General features: G+C 36.0%; 1 protein-coding gene across 1 annotated transcript in view; it reads left to right on the forward strand.

Annotated features, from left to right (window-relative positions):
* Positions 1-1,267: 1,267 nt before the first annotated feature.
* Positions 1,268-25,244, forward strand: part of LOC141455705 (T-box transcription factor TBX20-like) — an 88,563-nt gene continuing 64,586 nt past the window's right edge. Inside the window, exon 1 of the mRNA XM_074130972.1 lies at positions 1,268-2,595. Coding sequence (XP_073987073.1) covers positions 2,472-2,595 — 124 coding nt within the window. The 5' untranslated portion in view covers positions 1,268-2,471. The remainder of the gene's footprint in view (positions 2,596-25,244) is intronic.

Here is a 25,244-nt window from a genome sequence, read left to right on the forward strand (position 1 = left end):
TTTTTATTTTTTCGAAATTTCCCGCCGTTAAAAAAAAAGTGGGTGGTGCATATAACTCTGGTCACCCTGTATAATGTTTAACTATTTATAAATTAAATTAAAAAATAAATATAATAATAATAAAATAATAAATAAACACATGGCATTGATTAGTAAATAAAGGCATATTTTCGTCAGTTTAGCCAGTAAAGAGATGTTGAGTTATGCTGGACGTGCAATACACCAATATATTGCGTAGTTAACATACTGAAATGGAAAGACAGGGCAAATTATGCTCTGCTAACCAATAAAAATTTGAAATTTCCGATTCCTTTATACCTAAGCTTGATAATTACATTTAATTAAACGTTTATGGTTTTGTTGGATTAGAAGCATATTATTATCTCAGAAGAAATGTGTGCTTCAGTTCCTGAAATATCTTCGAATTGAAAATATCTCGAGCTCAAAGCTGATCATAAACACATTCCCATAGAGCCTACAAGTGCCCGCCATTGTGAGGTCACAGAAGTTGCTGAAGTATCCGGCATCACCCCCCTCTTTTAGGACTTGAGCGAATAATTCGGCAGGAAACTTTAATTGTTTTTAAAGGAAATTTAAAACAAATAGATTAATACACGTCCAGTTGTTAAAAGTTTAAAAAAAATGGCGTCGGATTTTTGTAATACTTTATTATTTTAAAAAGGGTGGTGTATTGAGAGGTGGCGCAAAGGAGAAAGAGTTACAGAAGAAAGAGAGAGAATGAGGGTGAGAGGGTTGTTCATAATTAGGTGATTAATAAGGACATAATGAGCATGATAAGGTGGTTATGTGTGTGTAGTTTTCTCTGTAATGAGGAATATAGTGGGGATGAACAAGCTGTGTGAATACAGTAGACGTATTCCTGCAGGAGATCTGTTGTGCTGTACATATTTGGAATGAGGGAAGAAAACGGGTGAAACGATAAGAGAGATACAATGAGAGATCAAATGCGCTCTGTCTCTCGCTGCCGCACACAGCATCCCAAACAGGCCTAGTTACAGAGCAAAGGAGTAGGGGAACGGTTTAGTGGGCGTGGCTTGCACAACACGCTGAGAGGAGGACAAATAAAGGAAAACAGAAAAAAATAAGGGGAAAAAAGGAGCGAAGAGAATGGAAAAAAAAGTGGAGTTCTCCCCACTTGGACAGAGATTGGGTAGTGAGCTAAGCTCCGCCTTGCCCCCTCAGGGTTGGATCTAAACTTTTAGGCTCTCCCCACTACCTCGGGTTTCTCTCGCCGCCTTTTCCTCTCCTTTTGCGCTTCTACACACGCACGAGCACAGACACTGGCACAATGTGTTCTTTACTCGTACTCTTGCCAGTGTTACTGTGACAGGATAGAGCGGGTAAGAGAGATAGCACGAGAAGAGTCGTCCATGCCTTGCCGCCCCCTACCGCCTGGCTGGAGGGGTGGACGGCTAGAAACAGGCCTGAGCAGCAGAACAGTTTGGTAACACTTTGTGTCCGTGTGACGAAATATAACACGTTAGATGAATCTGAGCCAGGTAGCGCCACCATCTCCTCCACAGCTACCGCCTCTCCGTGGCTGCGGACTGCCGCGCCCCTTTACCACTTCTTCTGCTCGGCTGGGTCCCACCTTGGTGTAGTCGTGTTGTTGGCGGTGAGGTGGCGCTCGTGTTGTTGTAGTGCCGACCGGCTCTACACCTCTCCTACCCATCGTTCTCTGTTGCTCGTACTTGCTAGCCTCGGATATTGTGGCTGTCAGCGGGACATTTGGCCCAAATTGATCCTCAGACTTTTGCCCACACCCACCCCCCGGCTCCACCCCACAACCTCATTTCCTTCATACATTCCCTCTCTTTCTCTACTATACACAAACTCGTTCACTTACTACTCAAGTACTTAGTCCCTCCGTCTTTGTGTGCGTACTGAGGCGGCTTGATACTGGCTGGCTTTGGTGCTTCTAGCTCTTTGAGGAGAGGGTGTCCGCCCCGTTTTGTGTCGTCTACAGATACTAACCAGTGAGTGTGTCCTGTTTTACCACAAACAGTAGTCCCGACACGGTCCCCGTCGCGGCTTCATCAAAATAAACTAGAAAAACAAAAAATAAGCGGAAAAGAACCAAACTTAGTGCTTCTATCTTTGTTTCGTTCTATCTAACGTGTTCTACCGGAACCTCACTATTTACATTATTACCATTTAAAATAAACGCAAATTAATTTATAGTTTTCATTTGTTTATCCGGCAAAGAACAAACATGTCTTATCTTTTGACAACGATTGTTTTAATCCGGTATAACCATACAAACATTTCCGCGCACAGTTATCTGCGTTAAAAACGGAACAAGAGTGGAAGAAATCAGGAAGAACGGAAAGCAAGAAGTAACTCGGGGAAAGCACAACGATACTGGAGTCGTTAGTTTCAATTTTTGGTGGTGTTTAATTGTTGTGATTTAAAAGAAAAAAAAACATTTTATTCTTTTGTATAAAAATAAGATGGACATCAGCGATAATTGTTCATTAAGACCATGTGCAACAGACTTCTCGATAGCTGCAATTATGGCGAGAAGAGATCGCAGACACAGGCCGAAAAAAGAAGACCAATCGCCGCCTCCTTCTGGTAAGGTTTTTATTCATTACTTTTCATTTTAATTTTTGCTAAAGTTACTCTTACTACGATCTAATAAAGAACCGATTAGATTATTTAAAACAAAAAAATGCTTGGTTTTAAAGAATTACAACAGAAAATAGGAGAGAAATGTAAAAAACTAACATAACAAGAAATTGTCACAATGTGTCCACAATGGAGCGCACTTTTGCAAAGCTACCCACGTGGTTTTCCCCGCGCATACTGTTTGTAGATACCCACAGTTCCCGCAAGTTTTCAACGAATAGTACTAGTAGCACGTGGACCTTCTTTGTTGATTCACTTGTTTACAAAATTTTACTCAATTTAGGCTGAAATTAATTTTGTTAAAATTCTTTTATTAACCAATAACTCACTGAAAATGTTTAAATTTTTTTTTTTTTTTTTTTTTTTTAAAGTTTGCTGTAAAAGATTCAAATTTTATGGCGCACCATAAGTTTTACAGAAAATACCTACTTTTTTACTCACATTTCGTTTACATTTTTCGGGAAATCATTCACATTTAAGTGCTTTAAATGCAGTAATGAAATCACATAAAAATTATTTAATGGAATGTCTAACATCTTAGTATCAAATATTTTGAAAAACAAATTTCAACGATGGAAAGCCTTGCGATGTTTTTACTATAACATATGTAGCTCTTAAATTTAAATAAGTTAAGTTTAAATTTAAAGACTTAACAAAGTGACAGCTTAGCGGAAAACTAGTTATTTAAGCTCTTCCGAATCTAAACTTAAATTAATTTTCCCTTCGCAAAACTAAATTTAAATCAAAAATTTTCAAATCTAAAGCCAGTATTTTCCTGCGCCCAGAATTGGTTACAGAACAGTAAAATGCGCTACGTCCTAAAAGAATTTCTATAGACTGTGTATTTTCAAAATATTATAGGCTTCTGTATTATAGGGTCTGTAAACAGTAAGCTAGGTTTTTGCCTAAGGGGTACGGTAAACGTCACAGATTACACACAACTAACAACAACTCCTATGTGTTATGGTACCATCTTGGAAAAAGAGCTGTTCGTGTTGTCAGCATGAGCCAACTCTAAAGAGACATTCAATCTTTATTAGTTTATAAAGTAGTCTTTTAAAGAGACATTAAAATTGCTAAACAAAAACAAGAGCTGAGGCTAAGAAACACTATCTTATCTTCGAAGAAGTTATTAGAAAAACCATTACAGTAAATATATATTTCGAGTCTACCAATTTATCCTTTTCAACCTTTGAATATTTACAATATATTTTAATCATATTAACATAAATTAGGTTTAAGAATTTACAAATATATATTTTGAAGTGACAGATGTGATGAATTACTCTAATAGAAAAGAATTTTATTGGGCTAGATCTAAATACCTACGTCATTGATTGATACTGTTTAAAGAAAAACGTTGGATTCTTTTTCGAAAACATTTCCGGTTAATGTGTACGAGAGAGAAGGACAGAAGAGAGACCCAAAAAACAATTTTTCTTTCACACAAAATATGGTAAAAATTGGATTATTAACATTTAACACGACCTCAAAACTTCCACTTACAAGGAGAAAGAGAAACCAAAATCAAAATCCTATAATCCCTTACGATTTAAAAGAAGTAAATCTGGTCTTTTAATAATGAAATAAAATTACGTAGTAAATTTTTATATAAAGAAATTTGGGGGATATTTAAAAAATAAAGCCGCTTGAATATTCTTATCATTTCCAGAAATGCGAAAAAAGAATTCAATGATTTAATCGATTGATCAAGTACTCTAAACTTCTGACAACATAATTAAAGTAATAAAGTATAATACCTACGCAGCATAAAATAATAATAAATTTCAAAAGATGATTAGTAGAGTGCAATTTAATAAAGCTCGCCTACTATCAATCAAACATTACCTGTGTAGTTATAATATAATTAATATTAAGTAAGTTTAAGGACATAGAAATAACGATGGAAATGAAATGAAAATAATATTACAGGAAGTCAAGTGAAATAGAAAAGGATCGATTGGAAATATCGAGTAATATGCTAGCGAACAGAACTTGAGGCTGTAGATTGAGTTAGGCCGCCAGAAGATTGGGACACATGTTCCATTTATAGGCTGTTTAAAAACAAGAATTTTGTAATTCTCCCGATTTCCTTTCATTTAAATTATTGCCTTAATTTATTTTGATAGATTGATTGACTGATGCTTATTTATGTTATTAAATTCATTCTAATGAAGATAAAAAAAATCATTAAAATAAGAATAGTTGACTGAAATAGTTTTTATTCAATCAGATATGGAATGAGAAAAATTGTTGATACATTTTTTTGATTTTGTCTCCGATGACTTAGAAAGAGTAAGATTAACATTTTCGTTTTCATAAATATATTATAATGCAATTTGGTACAAAACAATCCAGACGAGGTGGGAAAAGCGCAGACTATACTAAAATTAGACGGCGCATTTTCTTTGTTTTCCTTCATCTAAGTTAATAATTTCATCGTGCATTGCCTGAAACAGTGTGATGAACTCTCTAGAGCGGTGTCTGTTCGCATGATTTTTTTTGTACAAGATGACATCATTTCTTCCAAAACCAGAGCGTCTGTCTTAGCGAAAGCGTTCTTTATGGATATTATCAGGTCGATTACGAGGGTCGTTTGAAAAATCCGTGCAAAAATAAAAACTACTTAATTTTTTGGGGTAAACCTTTTTTATTTTTCAACATAGTCTCCTTTTAGGCTTATACACTTCGTCCAACGCTGCTCTAGTTCGTTGATCCCTTCCGAATAATAGGATTTGTCCAAGTCTGAAAAAGAGCCATTCGTTTCTGCAATCACCTCCTCGTTTGAATAAAATCTTTTTCCCGCCAGCCATTTCTTCATATTGGGGAACAAATAGTAGTCCGAGGGAGCCAAGTCTGGAGAATAGGGGGGATGTGAAACGAGTTGGAACCCTATTTCCATTAATTTTGCGACCACAACTGCTGAGGTGTGAGCTGGTGCGTTGTCGTGATGGAAAAGGACTTTTTTGTGGGCCAATCGTGGGCGTTTTTCTTGCAGCTCGGTTTTCAAACGGTCCAATAACGATGAATAATATGCACCTGTAATAGTTTTACCCTTTTCCAGATAGTCGATGAGGATTATTCCTTGCGAATCCCAAAAGACAGTCGCCATAATCTTTCCGGCCGAAGGAACGGTCTTCGCCTTTTTTGGCGCAGATTCCCCCTTGGTAACCCATTGTTTAGATTGTTCTTTGGTCTCAGGAGTGTAGTGATGTATCCATGTTTCATCCTCAGTCGACGCTTAAAGTCCTGCGGATTCTTCCGGAACAGCTGCAAACCGTCCTTGCAACACTTCACACGATTTCGTTTTTGGTCAAGCGTGAGCAATCGCGGCACCCATCTTGCGGATAGCTTTGTCATGTCCAAATGTTGATGCAAAATATTATGTACTCGTTCATTCGAGATGGCCACAGCACTAGCAATCTCACGCACCTTCACTCTTCTGTCATCCATCACCATATCATGGATTTTATCAATGATTTCTGGAGTAGTAACCTCAACAGGGCGTCCAGAACGTTCAGCGTCACTTGTGGCCCATATGGCCACTCCGAAAATTTTGAAACCACTTATAAACTGTTCTAATCGAAGGTACAGAGTCACCATAATGTTTATCAAGCTTCTCTTTAGTCTCCTGAGGCGTTTTGCCTTTCATAAAGTAGTGTTTAATCAACACACGAAATTCTTTTTCGTCCATTTTTTGAAAATCACTCGACTTCCTCGATTCAAACGAATGCCAAACACAAAGAAATAGACCGATCTGGCTGAAATTTGGTGTGTGTTCTTCCAAGAGATGCTACTAACTAAACATAACCTCGATACGCGCCAGTAGTGCTATCTCTCTGACTTTGCACGGACTTTTCAAACGACCCTCGTATCTAGCACTTATATCCTCGTACGTTACATTTCGATTCTAGCTGAACTTATCAATTTGTTCTGATTCTGTTCCGCCAGAAGAAAACGTTTCTGTTTTTAAAAATCTAAATTCTATAAGGGAAAGTTTAATTGTATCATTTTTTTCAGCCAAAATTTCCAGCATTCATAAGACGTTTTAGACAGCGTTCATTTTTTTTGTGTACACCTATTTATATTGCAAAACAGTATTGCTAAATCCATCGTGAGGTAAAAGATTTGTTAAGGTTCTTCAGTGTCTGAACACAGAATGTAATCGGCTGAATATTTTTTTGTAATTTGTGTGTGATGATCTAGAGTTGCCTGAAGATTTGCTAAACCAAATCATAGTTATTCACATTCGATAACTCATGGGGTTACTAGGTGCTGCCGCAGTTAAGTGTTGTGCAACCTAACCGCCGTTACGTACGCCGTAATTCCTTAAGAATTAGCTATCCTAGATCTCCCTAACGGTTGGAACGGTGAACGATATGGTTTATTGATAATAGCAAATAAATTAATTGCTTCAAATTAAATTATTATTATTTTTATCCAAAAAACTAAAATTCTTCTATTTCCTTTTATTTTGGATCCAACTTTTACTTCTATCCACTTTTCTGAATTATTGGTTCATCACGGATATTTAGAGGTAAAATTAAACTTGTAAAGTTTATATCACGTTATTTGATGAGATAACGTGGTTTGTTGACACATTCAGGCAACATAGAATAGAATAGAATAGAATAGAAAAGAAATTTATTATTCTGGGACAGTTGTCCCCTAAGAATAAACACAGGTACAATTAGAGGCCTTAATAGTTTGGCCTGTGATTATACAGAAATTAAATAAATAAATAAATATTTACAAAAGTGAAAATATAATAAGTGAAAATGAAAGTAAAAATAAAATAATAAAACAGCAGAAATTAAGGAAATAAATTAAAACAATTAGAATTTCGGAGGAAGCTGAATAGAAAGGAGATAACTGAATAGACGGGATTTAAAGATGGATAGGGTAGGAGCATGGCGGACAGATGAAGGCAAGGAGTTCCAGAGAGAGGTAGCACGTATGAGGAAGGGCTTGTCAAAGGATGAGGTACGGTGAGAGGGAATATAGAGATCAGATGAGCGAGATCTAGTGTTACGGGAATGGATGGAGGATTTAAACTTAAGGAGTTGAAAAATATAGGAAGGCCTTTGAGACTGGATACTTTGAGACATAGTGCATTTGATGAAAATTTAATAATAAGCTCAAGTCAAAAAGTGGATGCAAATATGATATTGTTCGAAATTAAAGAAAACAAGGTTGCTAAGACGTTAAAAATTGACGATAACAACCATCAAAGAGGTTGAATCTGTGCAATATAAAAGGTTACAGAAAAATAATTGATTAGAAAATCTTTTAGAATGAAAATAATTGCTAGGCCGACATGAAGTTTATTTCGTTTCATTTTCTGGAAAAAATAAAAAGTCGAAATAATGCCCGTAAACAATGTTTTCCTGAAAACAGTCAATTATTTGATGAAAAAAGTTTGATTTCAGATCAAAGAGTTGTTTCAAACAGAATGTGGTTTTGTGCTAATGAAATTTACTAGTCATAAACCGAGATCATTTACTACACCAATCAGAGCAGGTGTTACATCAACTAAACCTTTGTCCCTTCTTAATTTACACTTAGGTATGAATAGATTAGATAATCATGAAACAAAGTTGTCTAATTGCTTAACTAATAGATTAATTTAGGGTACGTATGCACCTAGTTCACAAACCGTTGGCTAATAGCATCTTTAATTAGGCTAAATAAGGGTCTAAGTGCTTTTCTGTTTTGTTTAGAATTATTGTTTGGCTTCTAATAATTAGGAACTATTGCATGGTAGCAACTGAATTCGTCATTCTAATACTTTGCAGAATTTATAAATAAATTATTATTAATATCATTTAATTTGTTTATTTATTTTGCAACTGCAATAGATGCAACAAGCAAAAGAGATGAATGATAAGGATAGCACAAATACACATGCACGCATATATGTATCCAATACATATACCCGCATATGCATGTGCGCCAAGGGCTTGAGTGGAGTGAACGACGACCATCCAGTGATGGAAGCCGTTAGTTCGCCAGATTGGCAAGCTTACACAGCAACCATCCTAGGAGGTCGGCGTTAAATGATGAGATGATCGCGTGGCCACCGCCGCTTTAGTCTGCGCTATGGATTTGAAGGAAGTGTTGTGGTAGACATATTGTGGATCAGAGGGTTTTAATGACTGTGTAGATTTGAGTGGAGTTTTTGTGTAGCGAGATTGTGCTATTTCAGAGACGAGAGGAATTTTGAGATCAGAGTGTATTGTATGATTGGAGACGTAGAAGGGAGCGGTAACTCTAATTCTAAGTTAATTCTACGAACAATAAATAAATTAAAAACGTAAATTCGATCAAAGGCAGAAGAATGAAACAGTAGACAATAAATTACCGATCAGGATCGACGATGGCTTCACCCACAGACGTTTCTCTTATGAAAGAAAATAGAGTTAAGAATTTTGTGTTTTCTCTTACTCTACTAGTCAGGAGGCATTGCAAACGTCCAGATTGTCCTGGATTAAGTTTCCATCCAAAATAGCTAGAATAGATGATATCTAGAAATATTCTCTTACAGTTCGATTTACAAATTAATGATCGTAAAATTAAGTATTCCAATAATTTTCTGATTTTAATAAACATTGACTGAATTACTCATTGATTTCGATTATTAAACCAAAGATTCATATTAAATAGTGTAAAGTCATTTTTAAATATATATTTAAAAAACACATAGTCCTAACTGCACCCTCTTCCTAGATGCACTTATGTGGGCAAGCATCAGGCTAGTAACTAAATTGTATTAATCAACAATACGACTGCATACAAAAATCGGATGTGGACCTCTATTATTTGACTTATTATTTCCACCAGTATTTTTGGAAAAATGAACAAAATATCGTAGCCACAATTTAGCGCTCAATGTTGTCATTTTGTGACAACTAACCACATCCAATTGACGTCCAATCTTTTACACAGACATGTTGTGATCTAAAGAAATCCAGCAAACGTCAATCCAGGTGAACTAGTTGAAATAATCACGTTGCCAAATAACCAAACTATTATCGTAAGCTATGTTCTGTAAAGTGTTCAAACCAGACATGGAAGATGGAATATGAAAGTTGTGAAATGTTTTGAATAAGACCTAAATTCTATTATTGAAAATGATTGATTTTAAATCAGCGATTAAAATGCATAAAATCATCTAGGCCTATTTATTAACAAGCAATCTGCAAATTCAAAATTCTCTCTGAAATCTATCAAAGAGAACAACTTTGATTTTATCTAGTCAAAACTTATTGGCTTCAATTTTTCGCTATTCTAGTAAGAAATTGAGATTCGATTAAAGTAATTTTGACTTTGATTTGCTGAATGAATAGACGTTAATTGTAAACCCACTGATATCACTTAAAGGATCTATCGTGGATCTCTGAAGGTACCAGGGATATTCAGAACTCAAATAATTGTTCCTATCAAAAACCGCTCCAGTGTGCAGGTCTAACTAAATATCTAGCTACCCAAAACAAATCCTAAATAGAGAAGAAAAAGTGGTCATTAACAATAAAATGTCAATCCATTAACAAAATCACGCAAATTATTATTGCCAAAACAGTAAGAGAAATTAAAAAACGTTAATTAAAAAAAAGCGTTTAATAAAAATTAATATTTTAATTTTTAAATTACCAACAAATTCCCTGAGTAAAAATTAATCATATAATTAAATTAAAATATAATATAACAGTCAGTAAACATGGTACCAACTTAAACATGGTGGTGAATAATTAATTAGTGTTGTCTTATTTATTTTGGCACTCCCCAAGTGGATATATTTAGTTAGCATGTGCTGTCCAAATTAAAAACAATATTTTGAATAATACAATTAAAAAAACTGAAGAAATGTATACTTATACACGTGTGGTGTATAATTCCATTTCATTTCTACTTTTAAAGTACATTGCTTTAAATAACTTGGAGGCGGAGTCGCTTTTAACATTAACTTCATAATCAACACCGCCGGAAGTTCACAAAATATTTCTATAATAAAAAAAAAAAAACGAAAAAGCTAACATTCTCCATGAATTATACATATATATTTAATTATTTTCAATTCATTTTTTATGTAAAAGAAAAAAAAATTTACAAAAAAAGAAGAACTTAAAATAACTTTTGTGTGACGCTCACGCGACATCTCTTGATGTTATTTCCTTCAAAAACTTTAAATTTTCTATTGGGATGAGTTGGCATTAATATTATTCAGTATCTCTTTTGATAGCAATACAAATTCGGGAAGTACACTGCCTTCGCGGCCACCTTTAGCCAATTAAACGAATCTTAGCTGTAAAATGTTTAAATTAGCGGGAAATAATGAACCGGTAAAGATGCAATTAAGGTCATCCAATTCTTTTGAAAAATTCGATACTTACGAATATAACGCATAAAAGGCACTAAATAGGGTTTCTTTAAGAGGAGAGCCTAAGTTCTCCGCTCTTCCAGTGTTGGCGAAAGTTGGGGACTTTTTTTTAAAATAAAAGAGGGAGTCATACTTAGCGCACCACAAACTTTAAAAAAAAAAAAATGGAAAGCTTTCAAGAAAACTCCAAAAAAAAGGAAAAGTGATTCAGCAAAGTGGATCTTGCGATATTTCCGTTTTGTCCAACAGATTCGTAAAACTCAAGTAACTTATTAAGTTAGAATTTCGTATTCCAATTGCACTGTATCTTATACCTCAAAAAAAGACATCACATTTGACGAAATATGAAATCTTTTTATTTGACTGGAACTCATATATTTAAATAATAATAATAACAAAAATCTTTACAACACGACCGATAACAAATTTGACCAAAAATGAAAATTGCAGCAAAGCAGTAAACCCTTCCCAATAAATATTCTTACGCGCTGTACCATTTTTTTTTGATGTGAGAAGGGAAACTGCCAAAATTATTCTGCTCGTTGCATTGCTTTATATACGATAAAAGGCAAGTGAACAAGCAATAATCACCGAAATAATAATAAAACATTAAATTAATTAACTTGTTGGCCTCTAGCTGAAGATTTCTCAATCCTTTTCCCTGCTTATCCTTGTCACATCCTAAGCGACCCCTAAACTGTATGGAACCTTTAATTGGAAGTATTGTTCACGTTTTTTATGGATGGCGAATTCATTAATCCAAAAGCAAAAAAATATTATTGCCTAGTTCGGTCTTAAGTTCGTTATTTATTTCTTTGTCAAGCTTCCGATCTAGGTAAGTTCATCTTCATTGATAAACTTATTAACAATTATAATTTGTTTAACAATGTTAACTTCAAAGTTTGTGTGCCTTCTGACCTGGCTGTTTAGATACTAAGATACACAATCCTTTGATGTTAACAAAAAAAAACTATTGGTTAATGAGTTAACCCCTGAAGAAGACCTAATCCCTAGCTCTAAAAATTGGAAAAATAATAAATCCAAATTCCTAACTTATAAATATGGAGTTTTTATTCTGAATATCTATTGTTAGAGTGTCATTTATTATTTAATAAAATAAACGTTTGGAGAACTTTATTTTAATAATAATAGCAAAGGAAAGAAAAAAAAAAGGAAAGAAAATAAATAAAATAAAGCTATAAATTAAAGTGGAAAGTGTCATTCAGTTTAGCTCATTAAAGCGACATAAGGGTGGACATTTATTCCCCAGGTGGTACTTAGAGTTCATAATACCCATCCCTAAAGGTTCCAGCTATTATTTAACATCATTTCCGGTTTTTAGTTTTTGCCCGTTTTAAATTGGTATACTGACGCGGTTTTCTCATCTAAGTTTCTGACGAATATTTCTATACTAAAGTACAAGATGAAAATTACTGGATGTCAAAAGATTAGTGTCTCTCATCTCTGTCTGTATAATCATTCATGCATACAGATTTATAACATTTCAAGTACTGTCCAGGTGTTTTCTTGGAAGTAGCTCAGGCTTCCGACAGGACCTCCCAGGATTGCTGTGTAAACTCTAAAAGTTCTTTACCATTTCTTTCTACAGGGTGACCCAGTGAAAATGACCACATTTCTTTTTTGAATAACTCTGGTGGTAACACTGCTGCAGGGACGAACGCGCGCTCTATGGTTAGTAGAGACCTGGGAGATTTCTGTTATCAACATTTTAGTAATCATGGAACGTTACACTGCAAAAGAACGAGCATTTTGTGTAGAAGCGCATTTTCGAGATAAATCGGTTGTGAAAGTTCATAGAGCGTTTCGTAAACAGTTCAAAGTTAAAAGTAATGAATCTGTTCCTACGCTCGATCCTCAGGTGGGTTGAAAACTTCCGTGAAAGTGGCAAGACGACTGATAAGATTCATCCAGGTGCCAAAAGAACAGTTCGTACACCGGAAAACATCGGAAAAGTTTGCCAAACAATAAAAATTAGTCCAACTCGTTCCGCTCGCCGTCACGCAGCTTCTTTAAAGTTATCAAGGGAATCTGTGCGTCGAATTCTAACCTCAGACTTGAACCACCATCCATATAAGTTGATGATCACTCAAGAGTTGAAAGAAGCTGATTACCGACAGAGATTACTTTTCGCCGAAAACACGTTAAAGAAATTGGACGATGGTGAGATTGATTTAAATAATCTTTTAATGAGCGATGAAGCTCATTTCGAACTCTCTGGATCGGTAAATAAACAAAACTTTCGGTACTGGGCAAGTGGTAATCCCCAATTCATTCAAGAAAAACCGTTACATAGCCAACAAGTTACAGTATGGGCCGGTGTAGCGTCATGGGGAATTATCGGACCGAATTTTTTCGACGGTACCGTCAATGGAGAGAGCTAGGGAGATGTTAAACTCGTTCCTCATCACCCAACTCCGCCGCAAACGTCGTTTGAATCGAACCTGGTTCCAGCAAGACGGGGCAACTTGTCACACCGCCGCTCTTTCACTTGCGTTGTTGAAAGAAACGTTTGGAATTCGTTTATTGTCACGTTCTTCAGATTTCGCTTGGCCGCCTCGCTCGCCAGATTTGACGGTTCCAGATTTTTTTCTGTGGGGGTATTTGAAAAGTCGTGTTTATGAAACCAAGCCCCGTGATCTAGAGGATTTAAAATCGAGGATTAGAGCCGAATTCGCAAAAATTTCGGCTTCCATGCTGAAGAAAGTATTCAAAAACTTCGTTAAACGATTGGAAGAATGTACGAGCCCAGAACGGTCATCATTTGAAGGATGTAATATTCCACAAATAATCTCCCATGTTTCTACTTTTCAAAGATTTTTTTGTTACTTTTATATCTGTATTACTTTTGCTGTTATTAAAGAAATAAATGTGGTCATTTTCATTGGGTACCTTCTCCTTCAATCAAATTGACCAATTGCTATCTCAGAGTGAGATGCTAAGGCAGGCACTCCGAACTACGAACAATCTGCGCTAGTATGCCGCTAGGCAGCATACTGGGACCCATCTACATTGCAGATCATCACCCAACCTCAAATTCTAAACCCGATTCGGGTTGATGATGTACTGCTATTTTATCTTCCAATCCTAATCTTACTTGTCACCAACATTGTTCAAGAACTCCTTGAGCTCATTGAAACTTGGTTTTAAAAATGGAGAAAGAAACTCATCACTGCTAGATGCGTACAAGTAACATTCACCTGACGAAAATAGACCTGCCAACCTCTACACATCTTCACATATCACCTTATACACAGTGTCTGTACATTAGGGCTATACTTAGGCAATCGTCTAACGTGGAACCCGCAAACAAGACTAAATACAAGAACTTAACAGTTACAGAATGCTATGTCCACCATGACCGCACAAAACGAACTCTTACTTTACCGAACATTACTTCGTCCAGGATGGATTCATGCAGCAGAATATTAGGGATACTCCAAATCATTCCAGGTAAAGTCCTTCGCATAACTTTAAACGCGCCCAACAATATTATAAAAACTCATTTTCCTCTATCATAAACTTGAAGTCCCCTAGGTCAGTGAAGAGATCTACACCCGATTCCTAAATTTCCACTTCTATCTGGCCGTTCACCAGAACCTACTCGTCTAATCTTTACCTATACAGTCCCATCCTGATAATCCTCCACATCGCTAAATACGACCTTGGCTCCGCGATCCCTTCACTTACCAATTTCATTCTGCTCTGGCTGGAATCTCTGTTCACGTCCGTCCTTTTGTGGCGCTGAATTAGCTCGGAGGCACAACAGTTATTTAATATTTAATATCCTATGTAACGGTATTTAAGTATTTAAACAATAACGTTGGTTGAAACAGAATAATGCAGAAATAGTTTAAACAGAAATAGTTTAAATCGGTCAGAACTTTAACTTAGTAAAAAAAGCGGTTTACATTTTGTCGAATCGGTGAAGTTTTAATAAAATTCAAAAGAAGCCATCCAAAATTTTTTGAGGATTCTGATCAAATTGTAATATGTGCGAAAAATCACCACCTTCTTCTTCCCACTGCAATTCTCCAACTTAAAACAGATAAATAATAAGTTCATATTTCTACAAAATATTGTTGGTACTAAGTTCGGATAGCAATTCTTAAAGGAGCACGGAAATCAATTTGTGCAAATTGCTAAGATTTGGGATAATGCTTAAATTTATTAGAGAAATCTTTAATGGACATCAACGTCGTAAATGAGAAGTCAAGTCCACCAAACACCAAACTGATCAATACATCTGCTGATGGATGAATGTCCGATCAGGGATACAATAAACGCTAAGACGGATAAAAGCAAGATACTCGTATTATCCAGCACTGAGGATCTAACCATATGTTTAACTCGTTCTCCACAATTAACTCTTCTTTTTTTTTTCTAAAAAATGAAAAAGTAGCTACACGCGGGATGCGAACTGGGAATCTGCCATTTATGAATCCACGCTCCACCACCACGAACTTCTACACACCAACATCCGCCCCGGATTTGGAGCATATTTTGCTAGATTGTATCAATGGTCTGGGCGGCCCCAAGGAATGTTTAGAGTTAACAACAGACTTCAGTGTAATAATATTTCTTTAAATGAAATAATAAAAAAAAAGAAGTTCTTTAAACAAAGTTCTAGTAACGTATCTACAGTGATCTATCTAGGTAGCACTGGCAGATAAAAATGATGACTACGCTAACGTGAACCGGAAATATTATTATTTTATGAGGTGATGTATAAATATAGTTAGCAGCCATGTTTTACAAAATTATTATGTACGCAGCAATGTGCGCGTGAACCAGCGTAATGAGAAATAATGGAGGAGTACCTCCTCCTCTACCGTAATAACCCCCCTCCCGCCCAACACAACCACCTGTGCTCTGAGAGCAACGAAATATTAAGTAAGCCCCGAGGGGGTGCTACTTTTAACACGATGCAACTTCTCTCACTGCCTGTATAATCAACCTCTAGGTGACTTTAACATTAAAACTATATACATGAGTGCGCAATGTACTAAAGAGAGAATGGGAAAGAAACCAGTTCCATTGAAGAGACTGGAAGATTTGGAAATTCTCTTGGTTCGAGGAACCACAAAGAAAAGGCTTCTTGCTCCTGGGTCAGTTTTGATGAATCGCATCCGTCGTTAGAGTTACATTTCTAGTCTCATTAAACTAAATGACGAAATGTAGGTGGTACCATCTTCTTAATTACGTGAAACATAGCAATGGCAGTCAGCGTGAAGTCAAAGAGAGACTTCTCTTGTTTCAAAGGAGCCGTAAGTAGTGAACGTTGTTTAATTTCCAAGAGAATCTTCAGTGAGACCAGCAACACAACGCTAACACAAATATGTTTTATCATTGTGTATTATCTATCTCCAGCAATTATATCATCATCACACAGTGGTTGCACATTACTTTCCTCTTGTTTCTCTCCCGTACACGATCATCTACTGACAAACTAAACCAACTAAAAGGAAAACTTACAAAATTCTCAACCGGTTTTATTCTTTTCAGTGTTCAGTTTGTTAATTAAATGAAAAAATAAGATTTATAGATGTACGAGTATGTACGAGGTCCCACGAAAGTTTTTTGGGATTGAACCTCGGAAAATATATGAAAAAGTACAAGCTTTCCTAAAAGTTTGCTACAATAAATGCTATACTAAATTTGCTATAATAAATATAATGTAAACTATTATTTAGCAAAACCCAACCATTTGTTTTCTAGTTTATCTAAATCAGTCTGCACATCCTGGCGCCAACAATCTCTAATACCTAGGATTTATAGCTGACAAACCACTGAGTGAAATCCTCAGACAAGACTCTACAAGTAGACGACAAGATCTAAAGAATCACAGCTAATATATATGGCGCGACTACTTGACAAACGATCAGTATTAACACTAACCAACAAAAGTACGTATTTAAAAGGTACCTGCGTGAAACCGATTTAGATTTCAGGGACTCATAATATGGCACCAATGCACAACAATTCTGGCAGTATACCTACACTTGGTGAACTTCTGCTCTGGCTGGAATCTCTGTTCACGTACGTCCTGTTGTGGCGCTGAATTAGCTCGGAGGAACAACAGTTATTTAATATTTAATATCCTTTAACTTAGTAAAAAAAGCGGTTTACATTTTGTTGAATCGGTGAAGTTTCAATAAAATTCAAAAGACGCCATCCAAACTTTTTGAGGATTCTGATCAAATTGTAATATGTGCGAAAAATCACCACCTTCTTCTCCCACTGCAATTCTCCAACAGATAAATAATAAGTTGATATTTCTACAAAATATTGTTGATTATTGATTCCTGAGTCTTAGGAATTAACTGAAAGAAACCCCCTAGATATGTGAGAAGGTTACAACCGCGGCTCGCTCTTCCAATTTCTTTCGAGCCATCTAAGGTACTAACCGATTAATAATTTATTATTAATGACTATCAATTATTAATATTTATTTTATAACTTACAGAGATCATGTTGCCTAAATTATTTTGTAAAAATATTTCCGAAAAAAAAAACAATCTCACTATTAGATGGACTTTGTTGCATCCTGTACTAAAAAATAGTTTTAAAAACGAAAAAGCAAAGCATATCCCTTTTCAAACCATCCTCTCCCCCAAAATGCGCCCCCTTAGGCGCATAGTAAGTGCAATGACTGTAAAAGACAAAAGGTGCCAGGCTTTTGCTATTGATTCTCACGTTTTCCTCACAACTCACGTTAGAAAAGTCAGAATGCAATAATACATTTCAATCATCACATCCTGTGACGAGATGTAACGAAGATGTTACATGATGCGACTGGCGTTGGAAACTAGAAAAGGATTATACAAAAAAAGGAAATGGTTTTACTATAGCCTGCGTCGACTAAGCTGCAATTTTCATTTAGTCTATCTTCTAAGGAATACCTAATCAAAGTAACAATATCCTTCGTAAAAACAAGTGGAAAACAGGATTTGATGTTTAAATTTCCCACTAAGTTTCTTGGTAAGGAAGAAAAGGTGCAGGGCTTATGATTTTCACCGTTTTCCAAACAATTCAAGTGAGTGATCAAAAAGAGAGATTTTATTAAACTTTCCAAAATTAAATTACGACGATTTTCATTTTCATGTGCATACAATTAAAACGCTATTAATGCAAAGAAGCAAAAATTACAGATGACAGCAATTAATAATTTTCTGGATTTCAATTAAGAAAGAAAGATTACTGCTAATTCAAGCAATAACTTTATTATTTTGGTCCAAGCTCTCGACCTAGAGGACTAAGGACATCTTCAGGGCTTTTGCTTGTTGACAACCATAATTTTTTTACACTGTTTGCATCAAAGTTTTTGGTGTGACTTCTGTTCTTGATTGTTTAGGTTCCTCGTTACATCTTGTCACAGGATGTGAAGATTGAAATTTATTGTTACATTCTGACTTTTCTAAATTGAGTTGTGAGGAATACGTGAAAATCAAAAGCAAAAGCCTTGCTCCTTATGTCTTTTATAGTCTTTGCACGTTGGTTGGTTGAGGATGGTTTGAAAAGGGATATGCTTTGCTTCTTCGTGTTTAAAACTATTTTTTCGTTCAGAATGCAAGTCAGTTCCTAGTTCGAAAGCTTAGCCAAAAATAATAACAAATTCTGACGGAAATTGGCAATAATCTTTCTTCCTTTTTGCATTAATGAATCAGTTTCCAAAAAACAATGAACATATTTAGCAGTTCAAAATAAAGTCTTGAGTTTTTTTTTTTTTTTTTTTTTTTAATTTATTTATTTTCACAACTGCAGAATAATTCTGCATCAAGTGAAGCTGTTACAACATGATACATAGAATACATACATGAATACATGAGGGGAGAATTCACCCATTGGTGAAACTCCCAAAGTGGTACAGTTCACTACTGTACATTGGCTCTTACTTCATTTAGAAGATCGCGTGGCCACCTGCGCTTCAACCGCCTGGGAGGATTTCCTGGTAGAGTGGTAAGTTGAGCTACTAGAGGATTAGGATGTGAGGTGATTGATGTGTGGAATTTAAAGTATCGGGATCTTACAGCTTCAGAAACATAGGGAACAAGGAAATCTCGGTGCAAGGTATGATTGGAAACAAAGTAAGGAGCATTAGCGATTCTACGGAGAGTTTTTGACTGGAAGGATTGGATTCTGTAGATATTGGAAGCTTTGGCTGAGCCCCAAAGTTCCATTCCGTAAGTCCAGGCAGGTTTTAGTATCATAGTATAGATAAGTCGTTTATTCTGTAGAGAGAGTTTAGATCGCTTGTCAAGAAGTCTAGAGAGAAGTTTGTATCGTCTGTTCAGTTCTTTCCGTTTGAGTCTAGTATGTGGATTCCAGGTTAGGCGTTTGTCCATGAAGAGTCCTAGATACTTAACACAATCTGTTGTGGGAAGAGGAGTGAGGTTTAGGTAAACGGGTGGAAGGATAGTTCGCCTTAGGGAGAATGTAATGTAATTACATTTATTTTCATTAATTTTAATTCTCCATTTCTTTAGCCAAGGCTCAAGAGATTCTATATGGGATTGGAGGAAGCGGTAGGCAAGGACCGGGTCTTTATGAGGAGAGAGGATGGCCGTATCATCGGCATAAGTAAAAAGGAAGGTACGAGGATTGGTAGGAATATCAGCAGTGTATATGGTGTAGAGTACAGGCCCAAGGACACTTCCCTGGGGAACACCTGCTCGAACTGGGTAACAAGGAGAGTAGGAATTTCCACAGACGACACTAAATAAGCGTCCAGTAAGGTAAGATTGAAGGATGAGAAAATATGTAGTTGGTAGGATGCTCTTGAGTTTGGCAAGCAATCCCCGGTGCCAGACGCGATCGAAAGCTTGAGCAACGTCGAGAAAAACTCCCGGACAATACTGTCCATTCTCAAGAGAGGTTGAGATTACATCCACAACACGATGACATTGTTGGACTGTAGAGTGATGAGCGCGGAAACCAAATTGATGGGACGGAAGTATTTCCTGTGATTCTAGGAGAGGATAAATTCGTTTTAGGAGCAGTTTCTCAAGGAGTTTTCCTAAGATTGGAAGAAGGCTTATAGGACGATAGGACGAAACGCTGTTTACTGGCTTTTTAGGTTTAGGAATCATTATTATTTTGGAGAATTTCCATTGAGTCGGGAAAAATGTGGTTCTAAGTACTGAATTGTATTGGTAGGTAAGGAAAACGATAGCACGTTTTGGCATTTGCCGGAGGACTTGGGCGGTGATAAGATCGTGACCAGGGGATTTTTTCCTAGGAAGATTCTGGATAGCATACTTAACATCAGAAGGAGAGAAAGCTTTGGGAGGAAGTTCGAGAGGTAACGGTCTATTAAGTTCATCTACAATTTTGCTGGTATGTTCAGAGTCGAATATGTTAGTGTGGGGTGTAAAAGTGGTATGTAAGTGTTGAGAGAATAGATCAGCTTTGTCGCGGTCAGTCTTGGTCCAAGAACCATCCTCACGTCTAATTGGAGGTGAAGTGAACTTATACTTAAGTAAGCGTCGTGTAGTGTTCCATAGTGAGTTGTCTGTAGTGTTTAACGCTGCAGTGAATTTTTCGTGCTGCTCATTTTTGTACTTACTCAACTCCTTCTTAACAAGACGTGCTAGGCGATTAAATTTACGTTTGTAAGAAGGTAGTCGTGTGTTTTGCCATAACGATCGTATCCGTCTTTTATAAGTAATAAGGATTCGTATGTCACTAGGTACAAAAGAGAACTGGTCAGGTAGAGTACGAGGTCTTTTATTTGTTGTAGAATTCCGTACACTTTGCTGTATGGCAGAGGTAAAGTTTTCTACTGCACTGTCAATCTGTTCAGGAGTCTTGAGAGGTATTTTAAAGTCTATTGAACTGTCCAGTAAGTAGCGAAAGTTGTCCCAATTGACGATTCCGTCAATCAGTCTCGAAGGATTTTGTTTGAATACAGGTTGAGTGTCTAAGGTAAGTAATACAGGACTGTGATCAGAAGAGAGTTCATCTAAGGTTTCAATGTTGGGATGTAGAAAAGAGATAGGAGTACAAACAAAAAAGTCTAAAATATCTGGAAGTTTGGAGAGTGAAGTAGGCCAATAAGTTGGTTTGAGTGGAGATAAAAAGGAGTAATTCGTTTGGGATAGGACATTGTTCAGTAAACAGCCTCGAGGATTGGACACTCTACAGCCCCATTGTGGATGCTTAGCGTTATAGTCACCTCCTGATAAGAAGCGGGATCCGAGGGACTGGAAAAAGGAGAGGAAATCATTGGAAGATATAGTATGATTAGGAGGGCAGTAAACTGATGCTATTGTCAATTGGAAAGAGTTTATTGGGAGAGATATGACAGTTGATTGAAGAGAATTGGTAGGATTAGTTGGGATCAGATTGTGTTGAAGACAGTTTTTTATTAGAATTGCAGTGCCCCCATGGGCAGTATCATCAGGGTGATCAGTCCTGTGGATAGTTTAGTCGGTTATGTTGAAATAAGATCTGCTAGTAAAATGAGTTTCAGTGATGAGTGCGATGTCTATTCTTCTGTAGTGGAGGAATGCGTCCAGTTCGAGTCGTTGGGAGCTCAGCCCATTGGCGTTCCATAGGAGGATTGAGAGAGAATTGATGTTTGAGGGATTAAGGAGCAAGCCTGGGCAGGAGATTCGTTATTAGGGTGGTAAGGAGGTTAATAAGAGGATTGATTGTGCTCTTTAAGTCACTTAAGAAGGAAGTGATTACAGAAGTAATATCAGAAGTAGGATTTGGTTGAGGAAGAGGTAGTTGTGGCTGAAGCGCAGGTTCACTTCTGAGCATTTGAGCATACGATATTTGAGCATTGGTTGTTGTTGTCCTGTTAACTTCTTTCAGTGCAGGAAAAGCGTTGAGAGATGGTGGCCCTGGATAATCTCTTCTCACAGCCGAAGGGTGCTCGTAGACGGGCTTCGGCCTCCTCATTCTCTGGAGCTCCTTATGAACAGAGCATCCCTTATAGCTGGCAGAGTGATTGTTTCCACATAGAACGCATTTACGAGGGACCGTAATTGGTTTTGGGCATTCCTTGCTGAGGTGGGGTTCTGCGCACTTAGCACAGTAAGGTGGATGCCGGCAGTAGGCCTTAGTATGTCCATATTGTTGGCATCGTTTGCACTGAACGATTTCAAATTGTTTATAAGGCTCTTCAACTCGAATGCGAGTGTAGTTTAAAACTTTCAATTTGAATACATCCTTATTATTATTTTGAGGCTCCAGATCCACAAAAAACAGTGGAAGAGGCTTTTTAGTATTACGGTGAAGCACATTTGTAACATTTCTCGGCAGAAATCCAAGATCTGATAATTCTTGTTTAATAACTTCTGGCGGTGTAGTGTGGTGGAGTGAACGGATAACTACTCTAAATGCTTTATCCTGCTTAAGTTGATAAGTATGGTATTCCGCATTCTTCTCAGAAAGATAATGAATTATCTTTCTGTAATCTTCTATGGTTTTGGCTGATATAATAACGTTATTAATTCTGCACTTGCATACAAAATTATTTGCGCCACATATCTGTATAAGGTCTGCACACAGTTGCATGTAATTAGTAAGATTACTTACGTAGATGGGTGGTGGTTTAGGTATTTTTTCCACCGGTGCTCTGTCCTCGTCTTTTTCATGAGGTGCTAGACAAGCAAAAGGGTTAGAGGATAGTACTCCAGGTGGTGCTACATCAGTGGTCCCCGTCTGACTGTGCATCTGGCTGTCTTTGGTTGGTGTCATGCCAAGACGTTCCTTGCTTGCTTGAACAGTTGTAGTAAAAGGTGACGGAGATAAAGAGCAGGAACTGATCACGGAACTTGCACGTGAAGTGGAAGGAAATGATTCCTTAATTTGAGCTTTTTTAGATTTTGGAGAAGTGACAGGAGGCTTTTTTCGTTTTACCATTTTGACTTAATTTAAAAAAAAAAAAAAAAAAAAAAAAAAAAAAAAAAAAAAAAAAAAGATTTAACAAATAATAAAATATAATTTAAGGAAAATAATAATAATAATAATTAATAATAATAATAATTAATAATAATAATAATTAATAATAATAATAATAAAATAACTATAAAGTATGTACAAAATCGTATTTACATAAAATATATACAGTATAATATTAGATACTATCGATAATAACGATCTTCATGTAGTTCGATTTCAATTCGATAATGTTCGATTTAGTTCAAAGATTTGACACGTTCAGTTTTTGATTCAAATAAGACAGCTAACCTAAAATGATTGTTACATAGTTTCACTCACTTATATCTAAAATATTGCTCGATAGAATTGTGTAAAATTGCACCAAAATGTTTCAAAAATGTTAATTAAAATCTGTGCAAAAAATAACTGAAAAACGTCACTTTTTAACTAGCAAACAACTGAAATGAATTTAGAGCGACACTCACTCCGTCATTACTTCAGCGGTACTGAAGTCTTGAGTTAAAAAAAAAAAAAAAAAAATAGAACATACAAAATTGTATATCTTAAAATAACTCAGATAGTAAATAATAAAAAGTAAATATCTTTTGGCTGGAAATTTTTCAACTTTTCTATTTAATCAATTAAAACAATCAGTGCTTTAATTGTGAGAGGACAGTTGAGACAAACTGATAAACTGATTAACATCAGTTCATTAATTTAAATAAATATAAACATTTTGTAAATTAATTAACTAACAACGGCAAATTTTGCTTATTTGAAAAAACTAATAATCATGTATTCAGTATAATTAGGCGATTAGACAAACGTCATAACAATAAATGCAGACGAATTATTCAGAAAAGATAAAACAAAACTTATATTCCAACATTTTGATATGCACTTCTGTGTCTTAGTGTGACTTATAAACTATTAATACATGTGTACACATGATAGATCATTTTTCCTCCCTCGTGATGTTTAGTGTCCGGGCACTAGTATATACAAGATGGCATGAAGCCAATGTGGGTGTCCCCAGAATCTACGATTTCCTCCGCTCTCCTGGAGTATTTCCTTTCATTTTTAGGACTTGTCAGTTCTGTTCGTCAGTCGCAAACAAATGATTAGTAATTAGTGCTTTAAAAAGATATATAACTGGTGAAAAATGCACTAACTGCAATGGTCCACTTATCTTCTAACTTGCAACACTTTTAGTTACCATTCAGAAACAAAAAAACGAAGAATCAATTGAAATATCACTTTAATTAGGCGAAACAATCGTCTCAAGACAATCTGGAACGTTGACCGGACCAGTACGTAAACTAAAGTAAAGATACGAGACCCAATTGTTTACTAAAACTGATATCTGGCAAATATTGAAATCTGGAATAGGAAAGAGAAGAGATTAGCTCAGTTAATTACTAGATTTCAACGTGGAGATCCCGGGTTCAAATCCAGCTGCTTGCTCTTATATTTTCTCTTACTAAGAGCAGCTCGCTGTCCGATGATGGACAGGTTGTCTGTAACGAGAGTACACTGTCCGGGTTACAATAACTGAGATGTTGATGCGCCATTAAAACAAAAATGAAACAATCTTCATCAGATTTGGAAATTAAGTCCCACATTTCATTATTATTAGTACTATACAGATGGTATATCAGTACAATAAACAGTAATAGCACGTTAGAGGAAATCCTAAACTACCCTCTCTTCTAGAAGTGTCCTTAATTGAATTTTCCTAAAGGAAATGTTTCAAATAAAAGTTCTAGATCTGTGTAACGCGCAGTAAGTTGTAATTTAAAGGGAAGAGTCATTATTTTGATTAGTTAAAAAAAAATAAATAATTAAAATTACGGTAAATCGAAAAAATGAGAATATAAAATAGTGGACAATAAATTAGCCAAGCTTAATTAAGTTATTATAAATACATAATATATTAGAGGGCTTTTGAGCTGCGTTTAGACTGGACACTGATCGTTGAACATTTCCGGTTTTGTTTATAGAAAACAAAATGGTTGCCAGCTAGTTAGGTGAACCAGGTAATGGTAAAGAGAGAAAGAAAACGTTTCCAGTTGGATGCTTTTGGTTACAAGTTCATTAAGTAATAATGTTTTGGTGTAATGGTAAGTAAATTAAGGGCACATAAGGGGCCACAGGGTTCTTCATTCGACTGACAGTGCGACAAAAGCAAAGCAAGAGTACGAGTATGTAACCTCCTCTCCAAATTTCTCAGTTTTCAATGAAGTATTTAGATTCTAAACATTTAGATAAATTTTGGGGGTAAAAATATTTTTTTAAATATTCGATTTTGAAT

Source organism: Rhodnius prolixus, unplaced genomic scaffold (genome assembly GCF_049639745.1).
Source record: "Rhodnius prolixus isolate KJV_2025 unplaced genomic scaffold, Rpr scaffold_4, whole genome shotgun sequence".
NCBI lineage: Eukaryota > Metazoa > Arthropoda > Insecta > Hemiptera > Reduviidae > Rhodnius > Rhodnius prolixus.